Here is a 21,594-nt window from a genome sequence, read left to right as displayed (position 1 = left end):
TAGTGTTATCATGAAGGCACTTTTATTAAAAGCAAAGCAGAATTGAACATAAGATACTGGGCCAGGTCCTTACTTGTGACTGTTCATTCTGAATGTGTAAAGGAATCAAAAGTCATCTGTACCTGATGAAAGCCTGAGGAAAATGAAAATAAGAAAAAAGCTACACCTCACCCTGCCTTCTGCTAGCCAGGGTGAACAGCAAAATGTTGTTGCTGCAAACAGTTTCTTAATTACTAAAGTTTAGGATGTGTACACCCAATTGTAACAGTTACAGCTAGAGTACTTAGTAAATTCAAGAGGTGTATGGCTAGAGAGGTAATACATTGGCAAAGTAACATGAAAACAGTGCTCGTAACTGCATGAAAGCTTAGTGCAGTTTCTGGACACTGTTTATCATGTAAGTTTAAGCAAATGTGATTACAATATAACATTTATGCAAATATAATACAGGCATCTATTTAAATATTTAATTTTCTAGCTACTAAAATTGTCCACTTTCAGTGTTTTTTTTTTCCATTCTCTGAAACCAGTCATTTGTTGTCTGGCACTCTAGAATCAGTGCTGATTCATGCTGCTGGAATTCTAAATATATAGCCCCAGTGAAATTTTAGATCCAACATATAAAAGCCTATAGGTAAGGAGGTTTTTTCCCCCCCTTATTAAAAATCTCCTCTTAAAACAGCTTTGCTATCTCACTTCCTTAGTAGCATCAAATTCATCCTCCTCATCCTCCTCTTCTTCATCTTCATCTTCCTCCTCATCCTCCTCTTCATCTTTTCGTAGCTTTCTGTGGGAAATCTGCTAAAAGAAAAATCCAACAAAAGGATATCAACTGTTGTTCTCTGCAAACAGAAAATAATTCTCCATTGGCATTTTCAGTCTAAATGTTTGTAGGGTTTTCATTTGGGGGGGAGAAAAGTTGTTTAGTCATTAGCTCTTCATAACATGCACACCAGTGGAAAGACACATGACAGATTAAAAATGCTATAATGATTTTTAAAAGCTAAAAAAATCCATATAGTCCTTGACAACTATTATAGGATAGGGAAAATGGTATTTTTACCCAAAAAATGCTAAAAATCAACAAGATGCAAATCAGTTTTTTCCTGGGTTGGCTGTTGAAACAGCAGGCTTGAGATGAGTATTAGGGCCTAATCTTATCTTGAAGACATCAGACCTCTTCAGTTAAAAGCTCAAAACTATGCTGCTCTAAGCTTTTAACTTTTTTTTTTTTCCAATAATAGATTAGACAAACTTAGTAAAACTCTCTTCATTCATAGATGAACTTCTTTCCCTGCCCCTCAGTGCTTGCCTTTAGAGTGACTCCTCTTTTTGGTTCATCAAACATTAAAAGCAAGTGCCAGCTGCCAAGCTTTCATCTCATTTGACAGATTTTGCAGTCTGTACTTTTTTTTTTTTAATGAGGGCTCAATCTAATTCCTATTGAAGATAGATTCCTCACAGACAATGCAACATTTACAATTTAAAGATGGATATATGGATTTTTTTCTGTTTTCCCCATGAGAAAGAGAACATTGAAGACAGTTATCCAAGTCATCTGGAATACTTTTGAAAAATTATTTCAGGTTCAGTAGTTCTCTAAGGGCATCTGCAGCTCTAACTTTGGTTATATTTTCTGTCTTCTCACATACAGTGATGTAATAACTTCTGTACTGAAGACAAAGCTTGCCTTTTTTTTAAAGCAGCCCCCTATTTTAAAAGTCCTTAAATGCTCATTATTAAATTGACTTCTGAGAGGTTATAATTCATACAGCCATGTATGTAATGTAAGATTTTTTGTGTGTGCATAAAGCAAACTGTAGTCATTGAATTTCTGAAAGCAGAAAAATCCTTAGTCTTGCTGATGCTCACAACATACATAATTGAGCTGGAAGAAAATGCTTGCTTAAAAATTCTGAACACAACAGAAAATTGAGTTAATCATTGGGTGAAGCTGGGTTAACTTGAGTTGAAATGTCTAAAGCAGAGTCTCTCATTCTATGAAAGAAGAAAAAGACAATGGCAGTGATGTGTAATTGGAGTTTAAGGAATGTTGCAGATTGAGCCTGTTAAGGTGAAATGAATTTCACTGGGATAGACTAATTTTCTAAGTTTTTTTTTTCTAGTACAGAGCATCTTCAGCAGAACTTGCATCTTATTTCTCAAGAAAAGCTCCCCCCCCCTTTCCCCTTTCCTGAAATAAGAAGTGTTGTGGCTTTATGGCTTTTTTTCTGCTCACTACTCAAATACCTTTGACCATACAGCAATAAACAAAATAGTATATTAAATATTATCACTGGTGGTGCTAAGATGGCTATCCCTAAGAACCAAATTGGATTAGGGAAGGAAAGTGAGAAAAAAAATTGTGCAGTTTAAATCCAAGTTACTGTGCCACAGAACTAAAACATACCAAGACTGAAATTTAATTTTTCATAACTTAGTGCAAAAAAACCCACTTTTTTTTTTGACCATAAATAATTTTATGTAAAAATTAATTCTATGAGTTGCATGTAGGTGATGACTGTCCTTGCTTAAGCAGTTCAGCTCTGTTTCACTGCAGATGTTACTACAGAAGCATGATAGTTCTCTCCACATATCTTAGTGTTGGAACATTCAGATGCAGACATTTTCAATAATGGTTAAAATGATACTCTGCTGTCCTACAGACTGTCAGTGTTAAAGTTTGTTATATTTAATGCATGCAGATAAAATTTGTGTAGTTAAGTTTGATGTAAAATATCTGGAAAAGGTCATTCTGTTTTCCTGTAGTTCTAAAATATAAGATATACCAACCTGAATTGTTAAACCAGTACACTGAGGATAAATTGCCAAGTGAAGTGTTGTAAGATGAAGGATATAGCTCTTTGTGAGAAAACGATTCAAGCTCAAGGAGTACTTCAGATTTTTAACATACAGATAATACAGAAAGTTAATCCACAGAGCCAAAATAAATTCAAGGATGGTATGTGTTAAATCCTCTGAAAAGACCTGAATTGTGTTACTGGCACACTTTATTCTTTCTGGTATGCAGTGACTTCTCACACTGTCTCCCACCTACAGGTCAGTGTTTGTGTGTGTTGTGTCCTCCCTGACCCACAGACTTGGGCCGTGTGATTTTGTGAACTGCTTCCCACATTATTTATACTACTTTACATTGGAAATTGCAAAGTACTTCATTACAGACAGTACAGGATTACTTTGTAGCAGGAAACTAGATTTGTCAAAAATTTCAAAGTGAAAGAGCCATAGAAAAGATAAAGCAGATCACCTGAAGGTTTTTCTGAATACAGTGTTTTGGTTTTTTTTTTCTCATGAGATGTTTGGTGGTTCCAAAGATTAGAGCCCTTAGTGTAATTCAGCACTATGCTGTTTACAGAATCAGGAAGGGCTGCTTGAATTTTTCTTCACTGCCCTGTGGTGACTGCATCAGTAGGGTGTTCCACCCCTTTTTTCTGCGGTATGATCCTCCTCTGCAGACACACTGCACAGCCAAGAAAGATGACCTTATTTTGAATTGCATTGCAGTTTCCCTCTAGGTCTAGATGACTTCCTGTTCTTTTCAGAACAGGAAAGGTTATGAGAACACTAGAAACCCAAATACATATAAGAATACTAACACCCAAAGTTATAATTAAGAGAGCAGTCTAGGAAATGAGAAAAGTTAATTTGCAAGTTAGTCAGAATGGAGTTCCACTCCACCTCTTGGAGAAATCACAGTGTACATACTCTCAGTTTTCTCTTGGTTTGTGTTTTTTTTCTCTTATATTTTCTGAAGTAGCTTGAACATGAAATTTGCTTGAGTGATAGGACTGGCAAGTTACTCAGTCAAGGTAGTACTTCATGTATTGAGTCATAGGTTGTATCCCTTCAGATGACACAAGTCATACTTTCAACAACAGAACAGCTCAACTGTAATAATTGATCCCTTCCGTGTTGAGAGCAGAGAAGGTGTAAAGTGTGTAGGAAGTCAAGAAAAGTTTTCCTTACTACAGTATCAGTGCATGATTCTATTCAAAGAAGAAAGGTAAGATACATTTAAAACGTAGCTTTGTCTTTAACTGAAACACTGGTAACAATCGTTGTAGTTACAGGACTACAGTTGCAATAACTTAAAAATAATTTAGCCATTTTGCAATATCTGCAAGTTTACTGCTGTAAACAAGTGGCAAAGACATTTGCAAGGTAGCTGGTCCAAAAAGAGTGTAACTGTCTTCAACTGTTTCACTCATTTTTATCATCCTTTTTCTCCCCTGCTGTGAATTTTCAGAGTGTAAAAGGAGAGGTCTGTTGGTCATGGGTTTGCTCTGCTGCTAGAAGGTATCATTGGTCTGGATTAGGATCTGGGAGGCCACACTCTAGAATCTGAACACTAAAATATGCAAGTATTTAAGGAATGTTACTACTATGAATTTCAAATAAGCTTCTAGATCTCTTCTCTGCAAGATGCCAACAGTTTGTTGATGGAGGACCAAGTATTGCTGGAAATGGCATTTGTCAAAAGTAAGCACCAGAGCTTTAAAAGCTGAGGGTTTTTTCCCTTCAATGATAAAGCTGCATTATCAAGAGCTTAATACGATATTTATGCCACTGAAAGTTTCTTTACATTTCTGATGGTCTTGAACTGAGTAAAGACAGTGGATCTATGTGCATTAGCTAAAAGATTATGTTAAGTAGAGCTTTAATACAGTGTTTTAGTAGGTATTTTTTTTTTCCTTACCTGTGCTGTTCTCAGCGAAGATTTTGAGGAGCCAGTTCTTTGCAGGGGGGACTTGGAATTTGCACGAACTATGTCTAAGCGAGACTGGTAATCTGGTGGATAAAGTGAACTCCGAAAAACCTGATCAAATGGAGAAAGCTGTGACTTAGATGCTTGCAAGCTAAGAATCACCAAGAATGAAGCTTGCAGAAATGCAGCATTGGACAATGAAGCCTGATCTAGAGATGTGCATCAACTGGAGTTTGGACTGATCACTTTTAGCTGAAACAAGGTCCTTGCTTAACCTGAGATACATCAACATACTTATGTGGTCAAGGTAACCAATCTTCAGAGCTTTGGGGACATTTACACAGGGAAAACTGCAATGTTTTCCCACCAACATATGTAGCTGAGTTTCAGCCTAAGCTAGAAGTATGAACCCCTGCAACTCCTTCAGGCTCTCCATTTCTTGCAAAGATGAGCTCAGCCCCTTCACAAGCAAATCCCTGCTGTCAGTCACAACTGCATCAGAAAAGTGTTACTTGCAATGTGCAGATGTACAACTGAAGGAAAATTTGGAAAACCTCTTAGAATACAGAGGAGACTATAACTTTCAAGTTATTTCAATAACCAAAACAGCTATTTGTGCAAAATTTTAAGGAGATGGTATATTATGGTCAGTATTTTTATGAAAAGTAAATAATTGTCCAATTAACAGTAAATTTAAAATGAGATTAAAAATTTGGTTATGAAAGACAAAGTTCTGACTTAAAGGAGATTTCTGAATTGGTGCCATGTGACATTCTAATTGTGAAACTAAAATAGTACAAAATTGCCATTGCATAGTTTAAATTAAGTGAAATTACCAAGTAGTCTCAAATATGACTGTCACTGAAGAATCATGGTTTTTAAGTCTTGTGCTAACTTGGTTCTGAGCTATGTCATAGACAACATAAAATTATGACTGGTAGGATTTACAAAGAAAGACTGAAAATGATCAAACTTTTTTACAAACCAAACATATATACACAACACACATTTCAATGATACTAAGTTTAAAGGTCCAACATCCAGAAGAACTGCAAGAATGAGTAAGACTGAAAAGCATATCTTGGCAAAGAGAGACTGTAATTCTAATAGAAAAAAAAGGGTGACTTGAAGCTTGGTTACCGCCACAAGGCAAAGAAACAAATGTAGTAAGTAACAAATGTCTCTTAATTCTAGAACAACCTAATAAAAGTGATTCAAAGATGAAAACAAGCAAACAAAATTCAGGTTAGAGGGAGATCTTTATTGCAGTAATTAGTCTTTACATTATCTTATCACAGCAGTGTAAGATTTTTTCTATGCATCTTTAGAGCAAGATTCACTGCAGAAGTGTTCTTTAAAAACTATGTTTAGCTGAGCTTGGAGTGGTAGGTAATTTTCTGAGTCTCTTTTCTGTGTTTTGTGGGAAAGATTAGATTGCCACTGCAGTTGCTCTCTGTGTTCTCAGAGATTATAAACCTGCATGCTCTTGCTGAAGAAGTGCATAAAAAAGGCTTGGCATACATGAGTTTGTTCTGGGAATCTCAAATACTTGTTGCATTTTTCTGTGGGACATGTATAGCCCAACTGTGAAAACTATTTTTATATAGGAAGTAAAGAGAAAAGCAGATTTCAATCACTCTTACCTCCAAATCTTCATTCTCATCAATATTTTGGATATTCTGGTAAGCAGCAGTATATATCTCTAAAGCTTTCCCATGGAACAACATTTCAATAGTTATAAATTCAGAAAATATGTTCTGAAAGCAAATGAAAAGAAAGGTTTTCTTAATGCAGTGAAGTACATTTTCACTTCAAAAAATTACTGTAGTCTAACTGCATGATACTTAGTACTTTTAAGTAGTCAGACCTGCATTCTAAAAATTAAATGCTGGCTGGGCTATCAGTTATGCAGTTATTATTTAGTAATAAATTCTAAATAAATACCTCAAAAGTAAAGAAGAATTGTATTAGCAATAACATGTCTTACTGAAAGTCACTTGATAATCTCCAATATGTATTCACAAGATGTAGTCAGTCAGGAGTTTTACTGTTTTGAAGACAGTCTTTTACAACAGGTTGAGGTTACAGAATCTGTAGATTCTATATATATCTGTAGTTTACAATTCTGTGAAATATTCATGAATACCATGAGATTTGCATTTCAGTGAATACTGAATGTTGCTAATCTTGCCCCTGACTAACTATAGTAATTTTATTATGCAAGATGAAATGTGAACACACATACTTTGATGTCCCTTATCTTCTGTTTCTCAAAATTATCAATGGTTTCCTCTAAGTGCCGAGTTGTTCGAGTAGCATCCAGTGTCGCTCTTTGCAGTTCACTTTCAGCCTGGTGAAGTAACACAAAGGTGAAATTAGTCTTGCATTTGATACAAAGCTATTTCCTGTAATTGCCATGAAAACATTTAAGTCTGAGTTTTCAAAACAGACTTTCAATTAATTACTTTCAAAACACCTATCTGGGTTACAGTATTTTAAATCTGTAGCTTAATGAACATATAAAGATGCCTTCTGCACTTTTGTGACTTTGATGTGAAACATGAAAAATGACCAGCTGCAGCCAGTCAGAAAGTTCCTCTGCCCTGATTCATTTTCTGTAATAATCATGTGATAGTTTTACTGAGCCAGGCCTGACATTGACAACACAGTGACTGGGTTTAGGTACTTAACCCAGCACAGGTCAGAGTGGTGGGTGAGCAGGAAAGATCACTTGTTTTCTATGGCAGATCAACCTGCTGGGTCCAGAAGGAATCTTCCACTATAGTGTGCTGAATCTCATCTTAGTAAGTTTTAAAAAAATATTTAAATAGACAATTATAGCAGCAGCTAGAACTAACATACTTATCCTGTAAATATCTCAATCTTGCAGGCTAGAGTTATTGTAATTTTTAGATTCAAATGCATTTCAGGTATTTTATGTTTTTAATACTTTTGTATTATTAAAGTATCTTATAAAAAACATCTTCAGCAGGGCACTGGGAAGGGGACACATAAACCAATTCCTAACATACAAATACACAGTTTTCCTTATTTTATTACTATAAAAAGCATTTTAGATAGCTATTTTAATTAGATATAATTATGAACTTTCTATAAAGTTCACTACCATTTAATGAAAGATATTGAAACTATTGTGATTAAGTAAAGTCTGAGAACTGTGTACTATTACAAGTTAACAATGTACAGTTGTAAAAGCTTGCACTTGAAAGCTGTAAGATTTGGGTCTAAACTTGTTATTTTCCATACATTACTGGTCAAACATCATACACTAATGATACTTACAGGCTCAGTCAGTATTGTCATAAATCTATTTTGTCATGAGAGTTGCAAGTAGTATATGGACCAAGTACTGTATCCTATGAAGTTGTAGGGTTCTTCCCATTTCTACAAAACTGCAACTTGAGAGGATTTTTTTAAATGGAAAAAGACACCACAGGTCCAGTTCCTGTGATCCAGCTTTTAGTGTTACATATATAGAAACCCAAAGCATAGGGCATGCTCTGTTCACTTCTTTGATTGTAATTTTGATTTGATCTTATTTTATTATCAATTTGATTATCAATTTGATTATCAATTTGAAACTATCTTCTTTCAAAAACAACCTAAAATCATAGACACAACTCTGCCACTACAGGGCAAACAGAATTGATAATGATCTTTAGTAGTACATAAGGTCACATGTTCATCTCTCTTAATTTTGCCCAAACCACAGGAGGGAAGAAAAGACATTTTGTGTATTTTCAATTACTTCAATCAGTCACTGTGTAAGTGATGGCAGCTATTATGCATACACAGCTCTTACACATACAGATACAGTATGTTATTTCTATGATAATCAAATACATCTCAATACATCTCAGATTGGACATAATTTGTGCACAGATGCTTTGGGAGAGGCATTCTGATTGTTTTAGAATTAAGTTTCTGAAGTTGCAGAGCCTGCATAGTCTGGACAACAGCAGTTTGGTATTTTCTCTTCTGAACACTCACCTGTGACTGGAAATATCAGTAAAAGAAAAAACGGCAATGTAAGAATCAATATTCGCGGACATGTTCATTTTCACTTCTACTTTTAATATACTGTGAAATATTTACCCTAATTATTTCAAAACATCTGTATATTTAGTGCTATTATTATGCTGTCTGAAGCTTCTGGCTGTAAGATGTAGAGTTTATTAGAGCTTTGCTAGAATTCAAGTATCCAGGCCAAAACATTTCAGGACAGCTTTTGTTTTGGACTGAGAGTTTAGTTATTTATTTTTAAAAGAATAAAATAAACAGGCAACCTACAGTTTAGCAGACTTCTTAAAAAAATGAATCTATTTTGATTTACAGAAGTGTATTTCTATATTTTTAGAAATCTGATAATGTTTTCTTTTCAAAGCTGTGCTAACACGCCATTTGTAAGATGGGAGTGAGTACAGATCCTTTGCTATCAGTTTGCTATCAGTTTGGCCACAGTTATTCACTGCTGTAACATCACAGTTGCTCAAGAATAAGAGAACCCTTGCACAAGCCCAGCTACTGTGCTCTAATGGGGAAAAGCCTCTCTCAGCCCTGAAAGCTGACCTGCACACACCCTCAAAAGCAAAAGAGCACATTCCTGCTCTTAATACCTTCTTATGCGTTTTGTGTCAATCGCTTTAAAATGCAAATAGGCAGCTTTTGGTGCCTTTGCCTGTGCAGAATCAGACTGTACTGAGATTCTTTAAGTCTTCACTCAAAGCCTTAAGCACCAAAACCAGGTGTTTCAGAAACTAAGTCACAGAAGAGTATTTGGGAGAAGCTTAGAAAAGAAACAAGAAGAAATGAACTAGGTCCAGTGACATACCTATGAAATGAAATGGGAATTAGCTCGAGGGAGAAAAATGGGACCAGTCTCCCTTTGGGGAAAACAGCTCATTATTATAATTTACTCCCTTAATTCCAACAAAAGAGAATTAAGCAACACAGCTCAAATCCTAATGCTGTGGCTGACATATGTCTGTCTTTATTACATGAGCAATTCTAATTAGCCATTACTTATTTGATTAATATTAAATGGAAATTTTCTGGCAAAGACAAAAATAAAATGTAGTTTTCCTGTGTTCTGTTTGACCAACACAGTCGTTTTCACTTTTTCTACAGTCTCATGTCCCAGTCACTAGAAAGATCCTGAAGATTCTGAAATAAAGTTGACAAAATCTAGCAACAAATTGGATTGCTTAATCAAGTCCAACACTAAAATGTAATAAAAAGTAAAACCAGCACATCATTAACCTAGATCCCGTATCATAATTGTAAGCATAAAGGGACTGAAGTAGGATTGTCTTGATTCCATTTATTTTGGCATTCCCTAGATTCTTTTTGCTTCAAAATTAGAAACTTCAGTGAGATTTTAAAAGAAAATTCTAATTCAGTTTGATGGAGGCTTAATTTTTCCTGCAGTGATTCCTGGGGAGGGTGTCTGGTCTTTGGAAAGGAAGAGTAATCTAGCTGAGTATTCTACTAAGAAAACAACAACTTATCCCTTCATGCATCTGGAGGAAACCAATATCCCATCTAGGTACCAGGAAGCACAGTTACCAAAATGGCAGGGAAAAAACCAATAAAACAATAAATCCACAGAAATAAAAATGAAATTGTCTGATCGCACTTAGTTTTAAAAACTTCCAAATTCCTAGATGCAATCTATGCCTACCTCTCTTGCATAAACATATCAAATAATTCATAGTTTCTTTTCAATTCAAAAGTGAGTAACTACTGCTTTGTAGCAGCTGTAACTCTACATGAAGTTTAAGAAAAGATTCGACTGGAAACAGTCCCTCTAAGGAATATTATTGTTACTACTACTTCCTAAACATAACAGTTTAATTCCCAAGAAATTTAAAAAATATTTCTCATAGTGACTAGAAAGGCAGGATACGATAATGTGTAGATCCGATGGATTCCGCTGACGTGTCTTTTCCAGTTGAGATAATTGCTTGGCTTCGCGGTTCTTTGCTGTTAAAGTTGCTTTAAGATCATCCTGGAAATAAAATGTTTTATACATGTTTGAAATACATCTAGGATAATACAAAATAAGCTCTCCTTCATACATGCATTGCCTAGAAAACATGGACAAAACTTATGCTTTGAATAAAAACAGACTTTAGTGATCTGTTAATTGGTCCTCTGAAAGAGAAGTCAGTGGGGACTGAGAGAGTTTAGCACCTTGCACAACTCCCTATAACACACACTGTAATTGAAAATGGGGGGAAGGAAAGAGAAAGATATACACAGCTTTACATGAAAAGTTTAGCAGATGGTCACAAGCTGAGATCCCCAAAGCATTAAGAAGGCAGACTCATTCCTGACTTAGCAATAGAATAAACGTGGTACTTAGAAATAAAAAGCAGCATCAAATAAAAATGCTGCATCAAATAAATCAAATAAACGTGGTACTTAGAAATAAAAAGCAGCATCAAATAAAGTGGCATCATTAAAAAAACCCAAAGCAGGCAGCAGTCAGTACCAAGGAGAGGCTGTGAAGAAAATATAACTGCTGTCACCTGTCCACTGCCAATGGCTGTCACTGCTGAAGGGGCTGGAGCAGAAGTCTGATGAGGAGTGGCTGAGGGAGCTGGGAGTGTTCAGCCTGGAGGAGGCTCAGGGGAACCTTATCACTCTCTACAGCTCCCTGAAAGGAGGCTGTAGCCAGGTGGGGGTCACTCTCTGCTCCCACCACGGACAGCCAGTGACAGGATGAGGATATGTAAGCCGCACCAGGAGACGTTTAGATGAAATATTAGGAAGATTTTTTCCGCTGGAGGGGTGGTCAGGCATTGGAATAGGCTGCCCAGGGAACTGACGGAATCACCATTCTGAAAGAGTTCAAAAAATGTGTCGCTATGGCCCTTGGGGACATAGTTTTCTGGTGAACATGGTGATGCTGGGCGAATGGTTGGACTCAATGATCACAGAGGTCTTTTTCAACCTAAACAATTCTGTGCTACAAGGTACCATAGGAATTCTAAGGCTGAAAGGGTTCAACTGCATATTTATATACATGCACTTAGTAAAGTGTTTTAAACCATTTGAAACAAAATACATCCAAGTAGTGATGTTGCTGGAGAAGATAAAAATTAACTGATCTAGAAAAGGCAGAAACTGTTGATAACTGTTTTTGCTCCATTTCCAAAGGAGAAGTTAGTATGTACTTCTAGGAAGACCTGTGACAATTTAAGAATGTTCATTTAGCAGTTTTCTCAAATTTTTGTTCATGCTAAAAACTGAGTTTCACTAACTGTTTGACATTCAAGGAATGTAAGATTATCAGTCAAGTATTTATCACTTCACTGATGCTGGTATGGAAAAGGTCATTATTTTTGATGGTTCCAGTATAAAGAAGCGGTAGTTTAGAACAAGCAGAAATACACTCTAAGGTCTAACAAAATCTGAGGCACGGCTGGGCATGCATTTCAAATGACCTTTTACTCTAAAAATACCACTTCCTTTTTATTTGCTACTCCAGAATGGAGTTAGAGCTATTAGAAACTATCATATTGGGAAGTTGTCTGTGCTCCTTCCTTAGATTTCACGATTTTAATGCTTTTACATCTCTGTCACTCAGAAGGACATGCAATTAAGAATGTGTCTTTCAGCAAGTTTTGTGATCCTGTGACCAGATTACTACACAGTGACAAGCACAAGATTGCCAAATTTCACAGTGCTGTGCGTTCCTTCAATAATGAGGCTGCACATGAGGTCAGGGTCAAAACATGCCGTTTCTTCCTTGTTTCTATCCTTACTGTCTGTATGTCCTTGTATGTAACTGATTTTGCTTCATCTCTAGGGACACAGAGCTGGCTTCTGATAATAAAAACTACTTCATCTTCAGCCCATCAAAGCTGATTTTGCTGCTGTCCTTTCAGAAGGGAATTTTACTGTTCTTTCAGAAGGGAATTTACCTCTAAGGTAAAGACTACTGAAAAGGCCTTTTGCTTTTATGAAAACCATGTAGCTTCAAGAAATGCAACAAATTTTTTTTTTTAAATTGTTTTTTCCAGTTTTAAATTTTAAAGGTAGAGAAAGAGAAAAGAACATATTTATTTTTGAAACAACAAAGTTTTCTATCTAATGGTCACAGCTGCATGTTTAGTGCTATTTAACACTGTTAACAGCATTGACTTTCTGGGCCCATTTAAAACAGTCAATCAGATTTAACACTGTGGCTTGAAAGGGTACAGACTTTCATGCAAAGTCTACTTGAGGAAAGTTCTAGATTTACCATTATTAAATTTTCTTTCTAGCACCTAGTGACTTTGGAAATACCTCCAGAGACTGAACTGTTCCCACCTCTACCTCTGTTTTCTGTAGCAACAGCCAACATGAAACATACTGCTCTTCTAGCTGAAGTGTGACAAAGAATTAGTACTACTATGGCTGTAGTGGTGAAGCTGTGTATAAGTTTTAAGGTACAAAAGTAGGACCCAGTTACATACATATTTTGTCCAAGAAAAGGGTGCAGAAAAAAACCCCAATAAAATATTAAAAAGCTAGGGAAAATGCAATTTATGGCAAAAGAATCATGGTGTACATTACCTAACAGAAAAAAAAAAAAAAAAGGATTTTTTTTTACTAGGGTTTAAATACCTTCATTCAGAAAAAAACCCAAAGCATTACAGAGTTCTTTCATCTCAGTGGAGCATAACAAGGACCAAAGATTAGGTGACATTTTTCATTTAACACAAAACACCACAAACATCAACTAACCACTAACTACCACCAACAGTCCTACATTCACTTCCAGTGTCTTTAGACCAAGCTTTGACATATTTTTGGAAAATATGCTTTAGTTACACTCAAGGAAAAGTGGAATAGAATAAGCAGTGAGATAAAAGGTACAAAGAATATAAAATTATTCATAGTCTCTCTAGGTTTTAACTATGAATTCAAGTCACATGTAAGAACTCTGGTCACCCATCTATTTTCAAATCATACAGAAGTACAGCTACAGTTCATCCACCAGACAATGAGCTGGCAGAGCCTCATCACTGTACTGTTACCTGCTTTAGTCACTGAAGTTATTAAAGCAAATCAATCCTTTCTTCTGCACGTGGATCACCTTGGTTTTATGATGTCCTGTTTTACATGAAGAAAAGGAACCAGGAACAGAGTTGCCAAAAAGCAGAAAAGTGAAGATTTATATATAGAACAATGGAACAGAGAGAAATCCTCATATCCTACATTTAAGCTGTGTTACAGGACAAGAACAATGTTTTAGCTTCCACTGAAGCCATTCAGCATCATAAACCAGAACAAGTGAATGAAACAATTTTACTACATTAACAGATATATGACAACGCTACTCTGATTGACCTGGGCCTCTTTAAAGCATTTATTAGCACAGGACATTGATGTCTTACACCACAGAAAAAGAAACAGTTGTTTTTAGCAGAGAAATGCTGCTGTGTACTTCCTGGAACAGATCCAGTAAGTTAGCAGCAGTGAGAACATCCCCTTTATAGAAAGTACCTATAATTACACACTCTGCCTGATTTTACTTAGTCAGCTGATGTAGTTACAGCTAAAGCAGTCCTAGAACTAGCTGCTTGTGATAGATTTACATGAGTGACAAAATTTCCTTTGTCACTAAATATGTCCCAGGGATTATAGATCATAACTGAAGACCAGGCAGTTGAAGTTTTAACCAAGGTTTATGGTCAATGTGCAATGGGAAAAAAATAACCATTTAGTGGCCTACATCTTTAGTGAACTCTAACTTAGTTCAAAGGTAAACTGGTAAAATAGTTGATCCCATCTACAGTTTAAAAATGCTCTTGTACTCCTCACTGTAGCTAAAATAAGCATTATGCAATGCTTTCTGACATTCTGAAAGGCAAAGATCACAAGAAATTCAATTCACTGTTACAAGCATTTATACCCTACAAAGTGCCCAGTTTTAGATCTCACAAACTGGGTTTCAGAGTGACCATTAAGACACCAGGTTTTAGGCTCTGTAGGCTGCAGCTCTGCTAAAGACTACCGTGGGTAGTCCTACTCAAGTGCAGGATGCATTTCCTTCACAATCGTTTCTCTAACCACCAAGTGAGGAAACTGGGCACTAAGTTCCAAACACTACTTGGTTCTTCACCATATGAAAAAAAAACCACAACAAAAACATGGGAAAACTACTTGCTTGAGATGGAGTGCCACAATCTACTCAAATTAATCATGATGAACACACTGCCAGATTTTTGTTTTGCTATTTTTGTAAAATACCATCAGATAAAAATAGTAGTTTAAGCTTTTGATTTATATAGTTTATGGTACAGACATAAACATCAGTCACAGATTTGAGTTTGCAGGATTAAGGCATTCTCTGCATAAGATACAAATATTACAAACATCTACTTTTAGTATCTGCCTATTAAAAATTATTTACTCAAGCTGATCCTTCCTGGAGGAAAGAAACTTACAGATATTTTAAGGGAATACTTCAAACCCCTGTAAACATTGTTTTGAAAATATAGTAAATGAAGAGACCTCAGATTTTTGTGTATCTTCAGGTCATCACGATGACTTAATGGAGAGGAATTTAGGCCACTACCTACTTAGCAGGTTCAAATGTGTTTTCTAAGTTATGAACTTTAACATAGAACACAATTCTGAGTTACAAAAGCTATTAAAGGCAGTGTATTGATGACTAAGAGCCAAAGTGGTGGTGGTAGTAGTAGTAGTAGTAGTAGTAGTAATATCATCATCATTGTCAAAATCAAACAATAATAAATGACATTATTTATAAATAAAAAGTCCTGAATTCACACTATCCTGGAAGTTTGGAAGAGAAGAAATAAATGCCTTTTCTGAGCATTTGCTTGTGCTCAAAGAGCCTGAATATCCTTGTCTTCACATCAAAGCTCTTTCGTCCAACATACATACAGCTTCATTTCAGATATCTAACTATATAATTAAGTTAAACTGATGACTGAAATATGAAAATCAGAACCATTTTCCCAATAAACAAAAAGTTTTCAACTGAGTTGAAATTTCAGTGTTCAGGACACTGAAATATACCTTGTGAGAAAATATATGTTTAACCTACCCTTTTAAGCTTCACTATGGTGCCGTAACATTTCAGAGGTTCAACAACCTTGGCTTCCAGTCTGTCAACCTACAGAAAGAAATTACAGAGATGCTAAAATCATTCATATCCATGGTGTGCAGAAATGGAAAACAATTAATTTAATAGTGACTCATCTTATTATGACTTTAATCCATATATGCTGAAAAAATATTAGGATAAGAATTTTTAAAAAATTTGTAAAAACTACAGTCAAGTATATTAACCAAGAAGGAGTTTTTTTTCTGAAGAGCTCAAGCTGATTTCAGTGGAATTCCTGTTTTCCTAATCAGATCAGGATAAATGAAACATGGAAAATTCTGAATACACCAAACTGAGTACTAAATACATCCAACATTGCATTTTGGAGTTCTGTAGCTTTCTGTGTAAAGATCAGTGTATTTGCTTTACAAGTACTGATAGGTTATGGACTAAGCAATCTTTGCTATCAAATATACTGGAACGCTTTTTAAAGATAATGGAAACAGCACCACTGGTACTGAGTGCACTAAAAATACCAATAACAGGGTATGTAAAATGCATAAATGCTCTCACAGATGAATGGTTCTGAATTTTGTTTCAGTTCTCCTAGTCAGAAAAACAGCTACATATGGTCAGACAGGCAATAGGATAAGCCCTGCTTGTCAAATCTGACAAAAGTGTCTGAGTGGCCCCAGTGTAATCTGCCAATGACTTACGGACCATGAGTGAGTCCTGTGGCCCACACAGATTAGGACAAGGTGCATACCTCTACTGGGAAGGGACAGTTCCCTCTACACTGGTATTCACCAGCCAGGCAAAATCTATGCCAGCTGAGCAAACATTTCTCCTTGACACCATCTACCAGTGCACTGTCAAACAATTTCACTTGAACTGCCAATGGAATAGAAAGGAATAGGGCAGTAAGGCTCTAAACAACACAGGAGCTACAGATGTACCAAATAACCTGCCCATCTTTCTTACTTACCCTACCACATGTGGTACCTCACCCCTCAGTATTTATATATCTAGCACTGCAGCTAAAGACCAGAAATTGATAATCCTTATAAGCTAATTTTCTCTTGCCTACTTTGTCAGCAAACAGGAAAACTGTTAAGTGACCTGATGCCCAGAAGAAATAATGCTGAGATAATATATTTTGAGCATAGGAGCAAAGGAGAATTTGATTTAAAGACTAAAAGCTTCTCTTTTCCTTTGCTGCTTCTGCTTTTTTTCTTTCACAGGGCAATGTTGGTTTACAGATAGGCATGGCAGGAAGATGTAAGCAAAATATCAGTTTTTAAAAACACATTTAAAATCAACAAAAGCAAAACTCAAGTTGTTACATATGTACCTCAAAATTACAGGTTCATAGTTTACTAACTATGAAACAGCTAAACTAACACAATGATGAAAACAGGGAGATCATGAAGTCTGAGTTCAGAATTACCTTTGGCCACAATATAATTTTAATAGCAGAGGATAATTTGCTATTACATTATTTGAAATATAAGCTACATGTGGCTCAGGTGGAGCCAGATGTATATGAGCTTATGGAAAAATTAAAATTGCACACACCCTAAGGTTTTTTCTTCTTAAAAATCCCTCCCTAAACAGACTGTTAAAGATCCACACATATTCCATATATTTCAAACTCTCTGCTTCACCTTTTAACTATTTATAAAAGGTTTTCTTTTTCCAATTTGTTATTATGAAGAGATGACTTGCAATGCTCTTCAAAATAAAAAGTCCTATCTGAAGACATAAAGAATGTCAACTACTTTGGTTTCTTTTCTGAATTATAGTGGGTCTTATGTTCAAAACTATAAATGGGAATTTTCTATGTTCTACTAAAAGAATAGATACATACTCCAAAAACTAGTTTGAGTACATGTGAATGGTTTGGTTTTTTTTTTAATCTCAGTATTTGGAATTCTGCATTGTAAGTTACAATTTGACTGGCACCACACATAAATGTGTAAGTGGCATGAACAACTTTCTTTACACTCTCACTCATCTAGCAGAAATGTGGCTATACAGTCACGTATGGTCCAAATCAAGTTTGTACTTTTAATGTTGAACTACAAACTTATGAAATCTACAGTGGTCCCTGACAATACCTCTTCAATACCATTTCTGATAATGCTTAGCAAAAAGAAAATGACTGATTTTGCCTCAGCTGCTGCTAGACAACTCAAGTCACACAACCAACAAACACTTTATTAACCACAAATCATAATCTAAAGTCTAAAACCAATTAGAAAAACTTTGCTCTTCCTCAAATACTTTATATGTTCATAGGGATAGTTTTGCTGACTTCAACAGGACTAATTTTAGGCAGTTTTCCCTGAAGTGATTAGGAGGGTAAATGATGAATGCTTTGACAGCCTACCCTGCTCAGACATTAATATATTTATATGTGTTTTCTCCCGTTTCTCTTCCAATTGCAGAGTATATGATTTCCCTTTAAATCACAGATAAGTAACTGAAAAGTTCAGATGGCAAACACAACATGTACAGCTTTAATTTTGTACCTCTGCCTGGCGATAATCCTGAAGTCTGGAAAATTCATCTGCAAAGTTTTTCAGTCCAACTTTTAAGTTTGGTGTCTCTGTAGCTGCGTATGCATATATTTCATTTACTAGAAGATCTGCTTTGTCTCGTAGTCTGGCAGTTTTACGTACATATCCAGCAAATATTTGGCACAATTCACCAAAATGTTTTTCCACATTTGAAACAGCATCTTGCATTTGTCTAGTCTGATTGTCCCTGGATACCAAAGAAAAATAAGTGAGAAATAAGAAGGGCTGAAATGTTTACAACACATACAGAAGAAAAACGATATAATTTTACTATTAATAACTGGGATATCTCATTTTAGTGCAAAGCAGAAATTTATTCTGAAAAAGAGAATGTTGTAACTGATGTAATATGTGCTTATTTATGAATGAATAACAAACCAACAAAAAAGCAGATTACACTTAAAAGATTCAATAGATGAAAACCCAAATCACAAAAATATGCTTGAAAGTTTTCCTCCTGCATTTAAGCAAAAGCTCACTATTACTAATGGTATTAGTTACTAGCACAGTGCTAACACCTGCAGTCTCAAGCAAGACTTCTGCAAGACCACCCCTGCCTGCAACAGCCTGCAATCTAAACAGGCAAGGCAATGGCTGGAGCAATTAGGCAGTAGAGGACAAACTGGTAAAGGTATTAATTGTTCTTTAAATTGCAATTACCAAACTGCACTACAGAGAATAAATACCACTGAGAATTAAAGAAGAAAAGTGAATGGACACAAGAGGTGAAAATTCTAATACCACTGAAAGGACGTTCATCACACTAATAAATTACTTTCTTTTAAACTACATAAATCTAATTAATTTATTTGATCCAATGCCTGTATGTTTCATTATTATTAATGATTTAAGTAAGTGTGGTAGTTTTGCTAGGAAGTGATTTTTCCGCTACAATAAGTCATTCCAGTAACTCACATATTTCACTTTGTATTTTGCTTTCATATTATTTGATGGTCATGTGAACTCATGCCAGTTGTTGATCTGAGTGAATCAGCTGTAAGACAATTCAGCTAATAGGACCTGCCAGATCCTGGGTCCTAAGAAGTCTCTATGGTCTAACACAAGGTTATTGATGTGAAGCGCTAGAATCCTCTGCAAGAGAATTCACTCCTACCACTGTCATGGCGAGGGAGAGAAACAAAACTTCCTTTATAGCCTTAAGCTATCCCAATACTGCTGACCAATATTTAAATATTGACTTTCTATCGGAATATATGGTGATCAGAAAAATTCGAAGAAATTTGGTACTTTGCGACTAAACAACAATGCAATCAATTCAAATAAGGAACAACTTTACTTCAGGAAAAGTATTAATAAAAAAGTAGTTCTGGCTTGGGCAAAAACCCAGTTGGGTTGTTTCATGGCAAGCTGTCCGGAAAACTGTTCAAAAGAGATTCCGTTAAGGTTAAAAAAACCCCAAGGAAGTTATTCAGCCCTCCAGGACTTGCTGGAGCACAGAACCACTTGAATAGGGATGGTTTCACCAGCAGGCAAGTAGGAATTTCATTAGGTGCTAACAAAGCTGTTTTTCAGAATTATACCACCTAATAACATCTTCGGTAAAACCTATATAATCTCCTATTTTCTTGAAAGATCTTCATGTCAGAAAGCGTTTCCCTCCAGGAGGGAGACGCAATCACCCACTATACAATTCAGACCTTACAGTACACCCATGCACCTAGCATTTAATTTTGGGACGTGAAACACTGCGTTTTCTTATTTGGCGGGGGGTAAAAGTTTTATTCCCTCTTCACTATCGCGATAGCTTAGAATAGTCCACAGAATTATAGGCCAGAGGTGCACACACATACCGGCAGCACAGCTTTACTCCATCCCCGCACAGCACACTAGGCCTGGGAAAGTTTTGCGGCCTTTACCGGAGGGCGGCAGAGACACCGAGCCGGGCCGGGCCCGCATCGCCCCCCGACCCCCGCTCCTCCCCCGGGCACGCTGCTCCAACCGAGGCCTCCTCCTCCCCCGCTGCTCCCCCGGCGCCCGTACCTGGCGTCCAGCCCGCGGCCCCCCAGCAGCATCATGGTGGCGACTGCGGCCGGCGGGAAGCAGGGAAGGAGGGAAGCAGGGAAGGAGGGCGGCGCTCCGCGTGCGCTCCGTTTCCATGGACACCCGGCCTGGCGCCGCCCCTCGGCCTGGAGGGCCGGGAGGGAGGAGCGCCGAGTCCCAGAAAATCAGAGTCTGTGCGGCTGGAAAGGAGGGCTGGGATCGGCGAGTCCAGCCTCTGACCGAGTGCCGCCGTGTCAGCTGGAACATGGCACTGAGTGCCGCCTCCAGTCTTTCCTTAAACACCTCCAGGGGCCGTGACTCCACCACCTCCCTGGGCAGCCCATTCCGGTGTCTAATCACCCCTTCTGTGGAGGAATTCCTCCTCATGTCCAACCTAAACCTCCTCTGGCGCAGCTTAAGGCTGTGTCTTCTTGTCCTATCGCTTGTTACCCGGCAGAAGAGGCCGACCCTTGCCTGGCAACAGTCTCCTTTGAGGGGCTGTCCGGAGCACTGAGAGGCCCTGCGAGCCTCTTCCCTGAGGCCAAACACCTCCGGCTCCTCAGCTGCTCCTCACAGGATTTGTGCTCCAGACCCTTCCCCAGCCCCATTTCCCTTCTCTGGACACGCTCCAGCACCTCAATGTCCTTCTTGTGGTGAGGGGCCCAGAACTGGGCACAGCACTCGAGATGTGCCCTCACCAGTGCCCAGCACAGGGGACAATCCCTGCCCTGCTCCTGCTGGTCACACTAGTGCTCACACAGGCCAGGATGTCCCTGGCCTTCTTGGCCACCTGGGCACAGCTGGCTCACATCCAGCCACTGTCAGCCAGCACCCAGGTCCATTCCCACAGGACAGCTTTTTTCCCAGCCTGTAGCACTGCAGGAGTTGTTGTGACCCAAGTGCAGGACCTGGCATTTTGCCTGGTTGAATACCATGAAGTTACTCTTGGCCCATTAATCCAGGTCCCTCTGCAGATCCTTTCAACCCTGCTGCCCAACTTACTGTCATCTGCATCATCAATAAAGATACTGACTAGGTATCAATACCGATCCCCTGGGGGACACAAGTAGTGACTGATGCTCCCCACACATAAACCTGCCCAAGGTCTGTTCAAGGACAAGTGCAGTGTCAAGGCCTAGGCTGGTATAGGAGCAGAAAGCTGGAAAACTAGAGACTCTCCCCCCAAAACAAACAAACAAACA

General features: G+C 37.4%; 1 protein-coding gene across 4 annotated transcripts; it reads right to left on the bottom strand.

Moving 5' to 3' along the window:
• CIBAR1 (CBY1 interacting BAR domain containing 1) lies at positions 1 to 20,789 on the bottom strand. Of its 4 annotated transcripts, none has more exons than XM_083857995.1 (8): positions 20,393 to 20,523; positions 18,344 to 18,578; positions 15,813 to 15,881; positions 10,653 to 10,754; positions 6,972 to 7,076; positions 6,370 to 6,483; positions 4,718 to 4,837; positions 1 to 801 (listed from the first exon to the last, which is right to left on the bottom strand). In XM_083857995.1, the coding sequence occupies exons 1-8, from the start codon at positions 20,425 to 20,427 to the stop codon at positions 688 to 690; spliced, it is 894 nt and encodes a 297-aa protein (XP_083714121.1). In that variant the 5' UTR covers positions 20,428 to 20,523; the 3' UTR covers positions 1 to 687. The 4 variants fall into 4 exon arrangements, with proteins under 4 accessions (XP_083714121.1, XP_083714122.1, XP_083714119.1 ...); XM_083857996.1 differs by having other exon boundaries at positions 1 to 798; XM_083857993.1 differs by lacking the exon at positions 18,344 to 18,578 and having other exon boundaries at positions 20,393 to 20,789.
• Between the last annotated feature and the right edge of the window lie 805 nt (positions 20,790 to 21,594).

Source organism: Zosterops lateralis, assembly GCF_965231275.1.
Source record: "Zosterops lateralis genome assembly, chromosome: 1".
Lineage (NCBI taxonomy): Eukaryota > Metazoa > Chordata > Aves > Passeriformes > Zosteropidae > Zosterops > Zosterops lateralis.
This window is presented reverse-complemented; position numbering and strand designations above follow the sequence as displayed.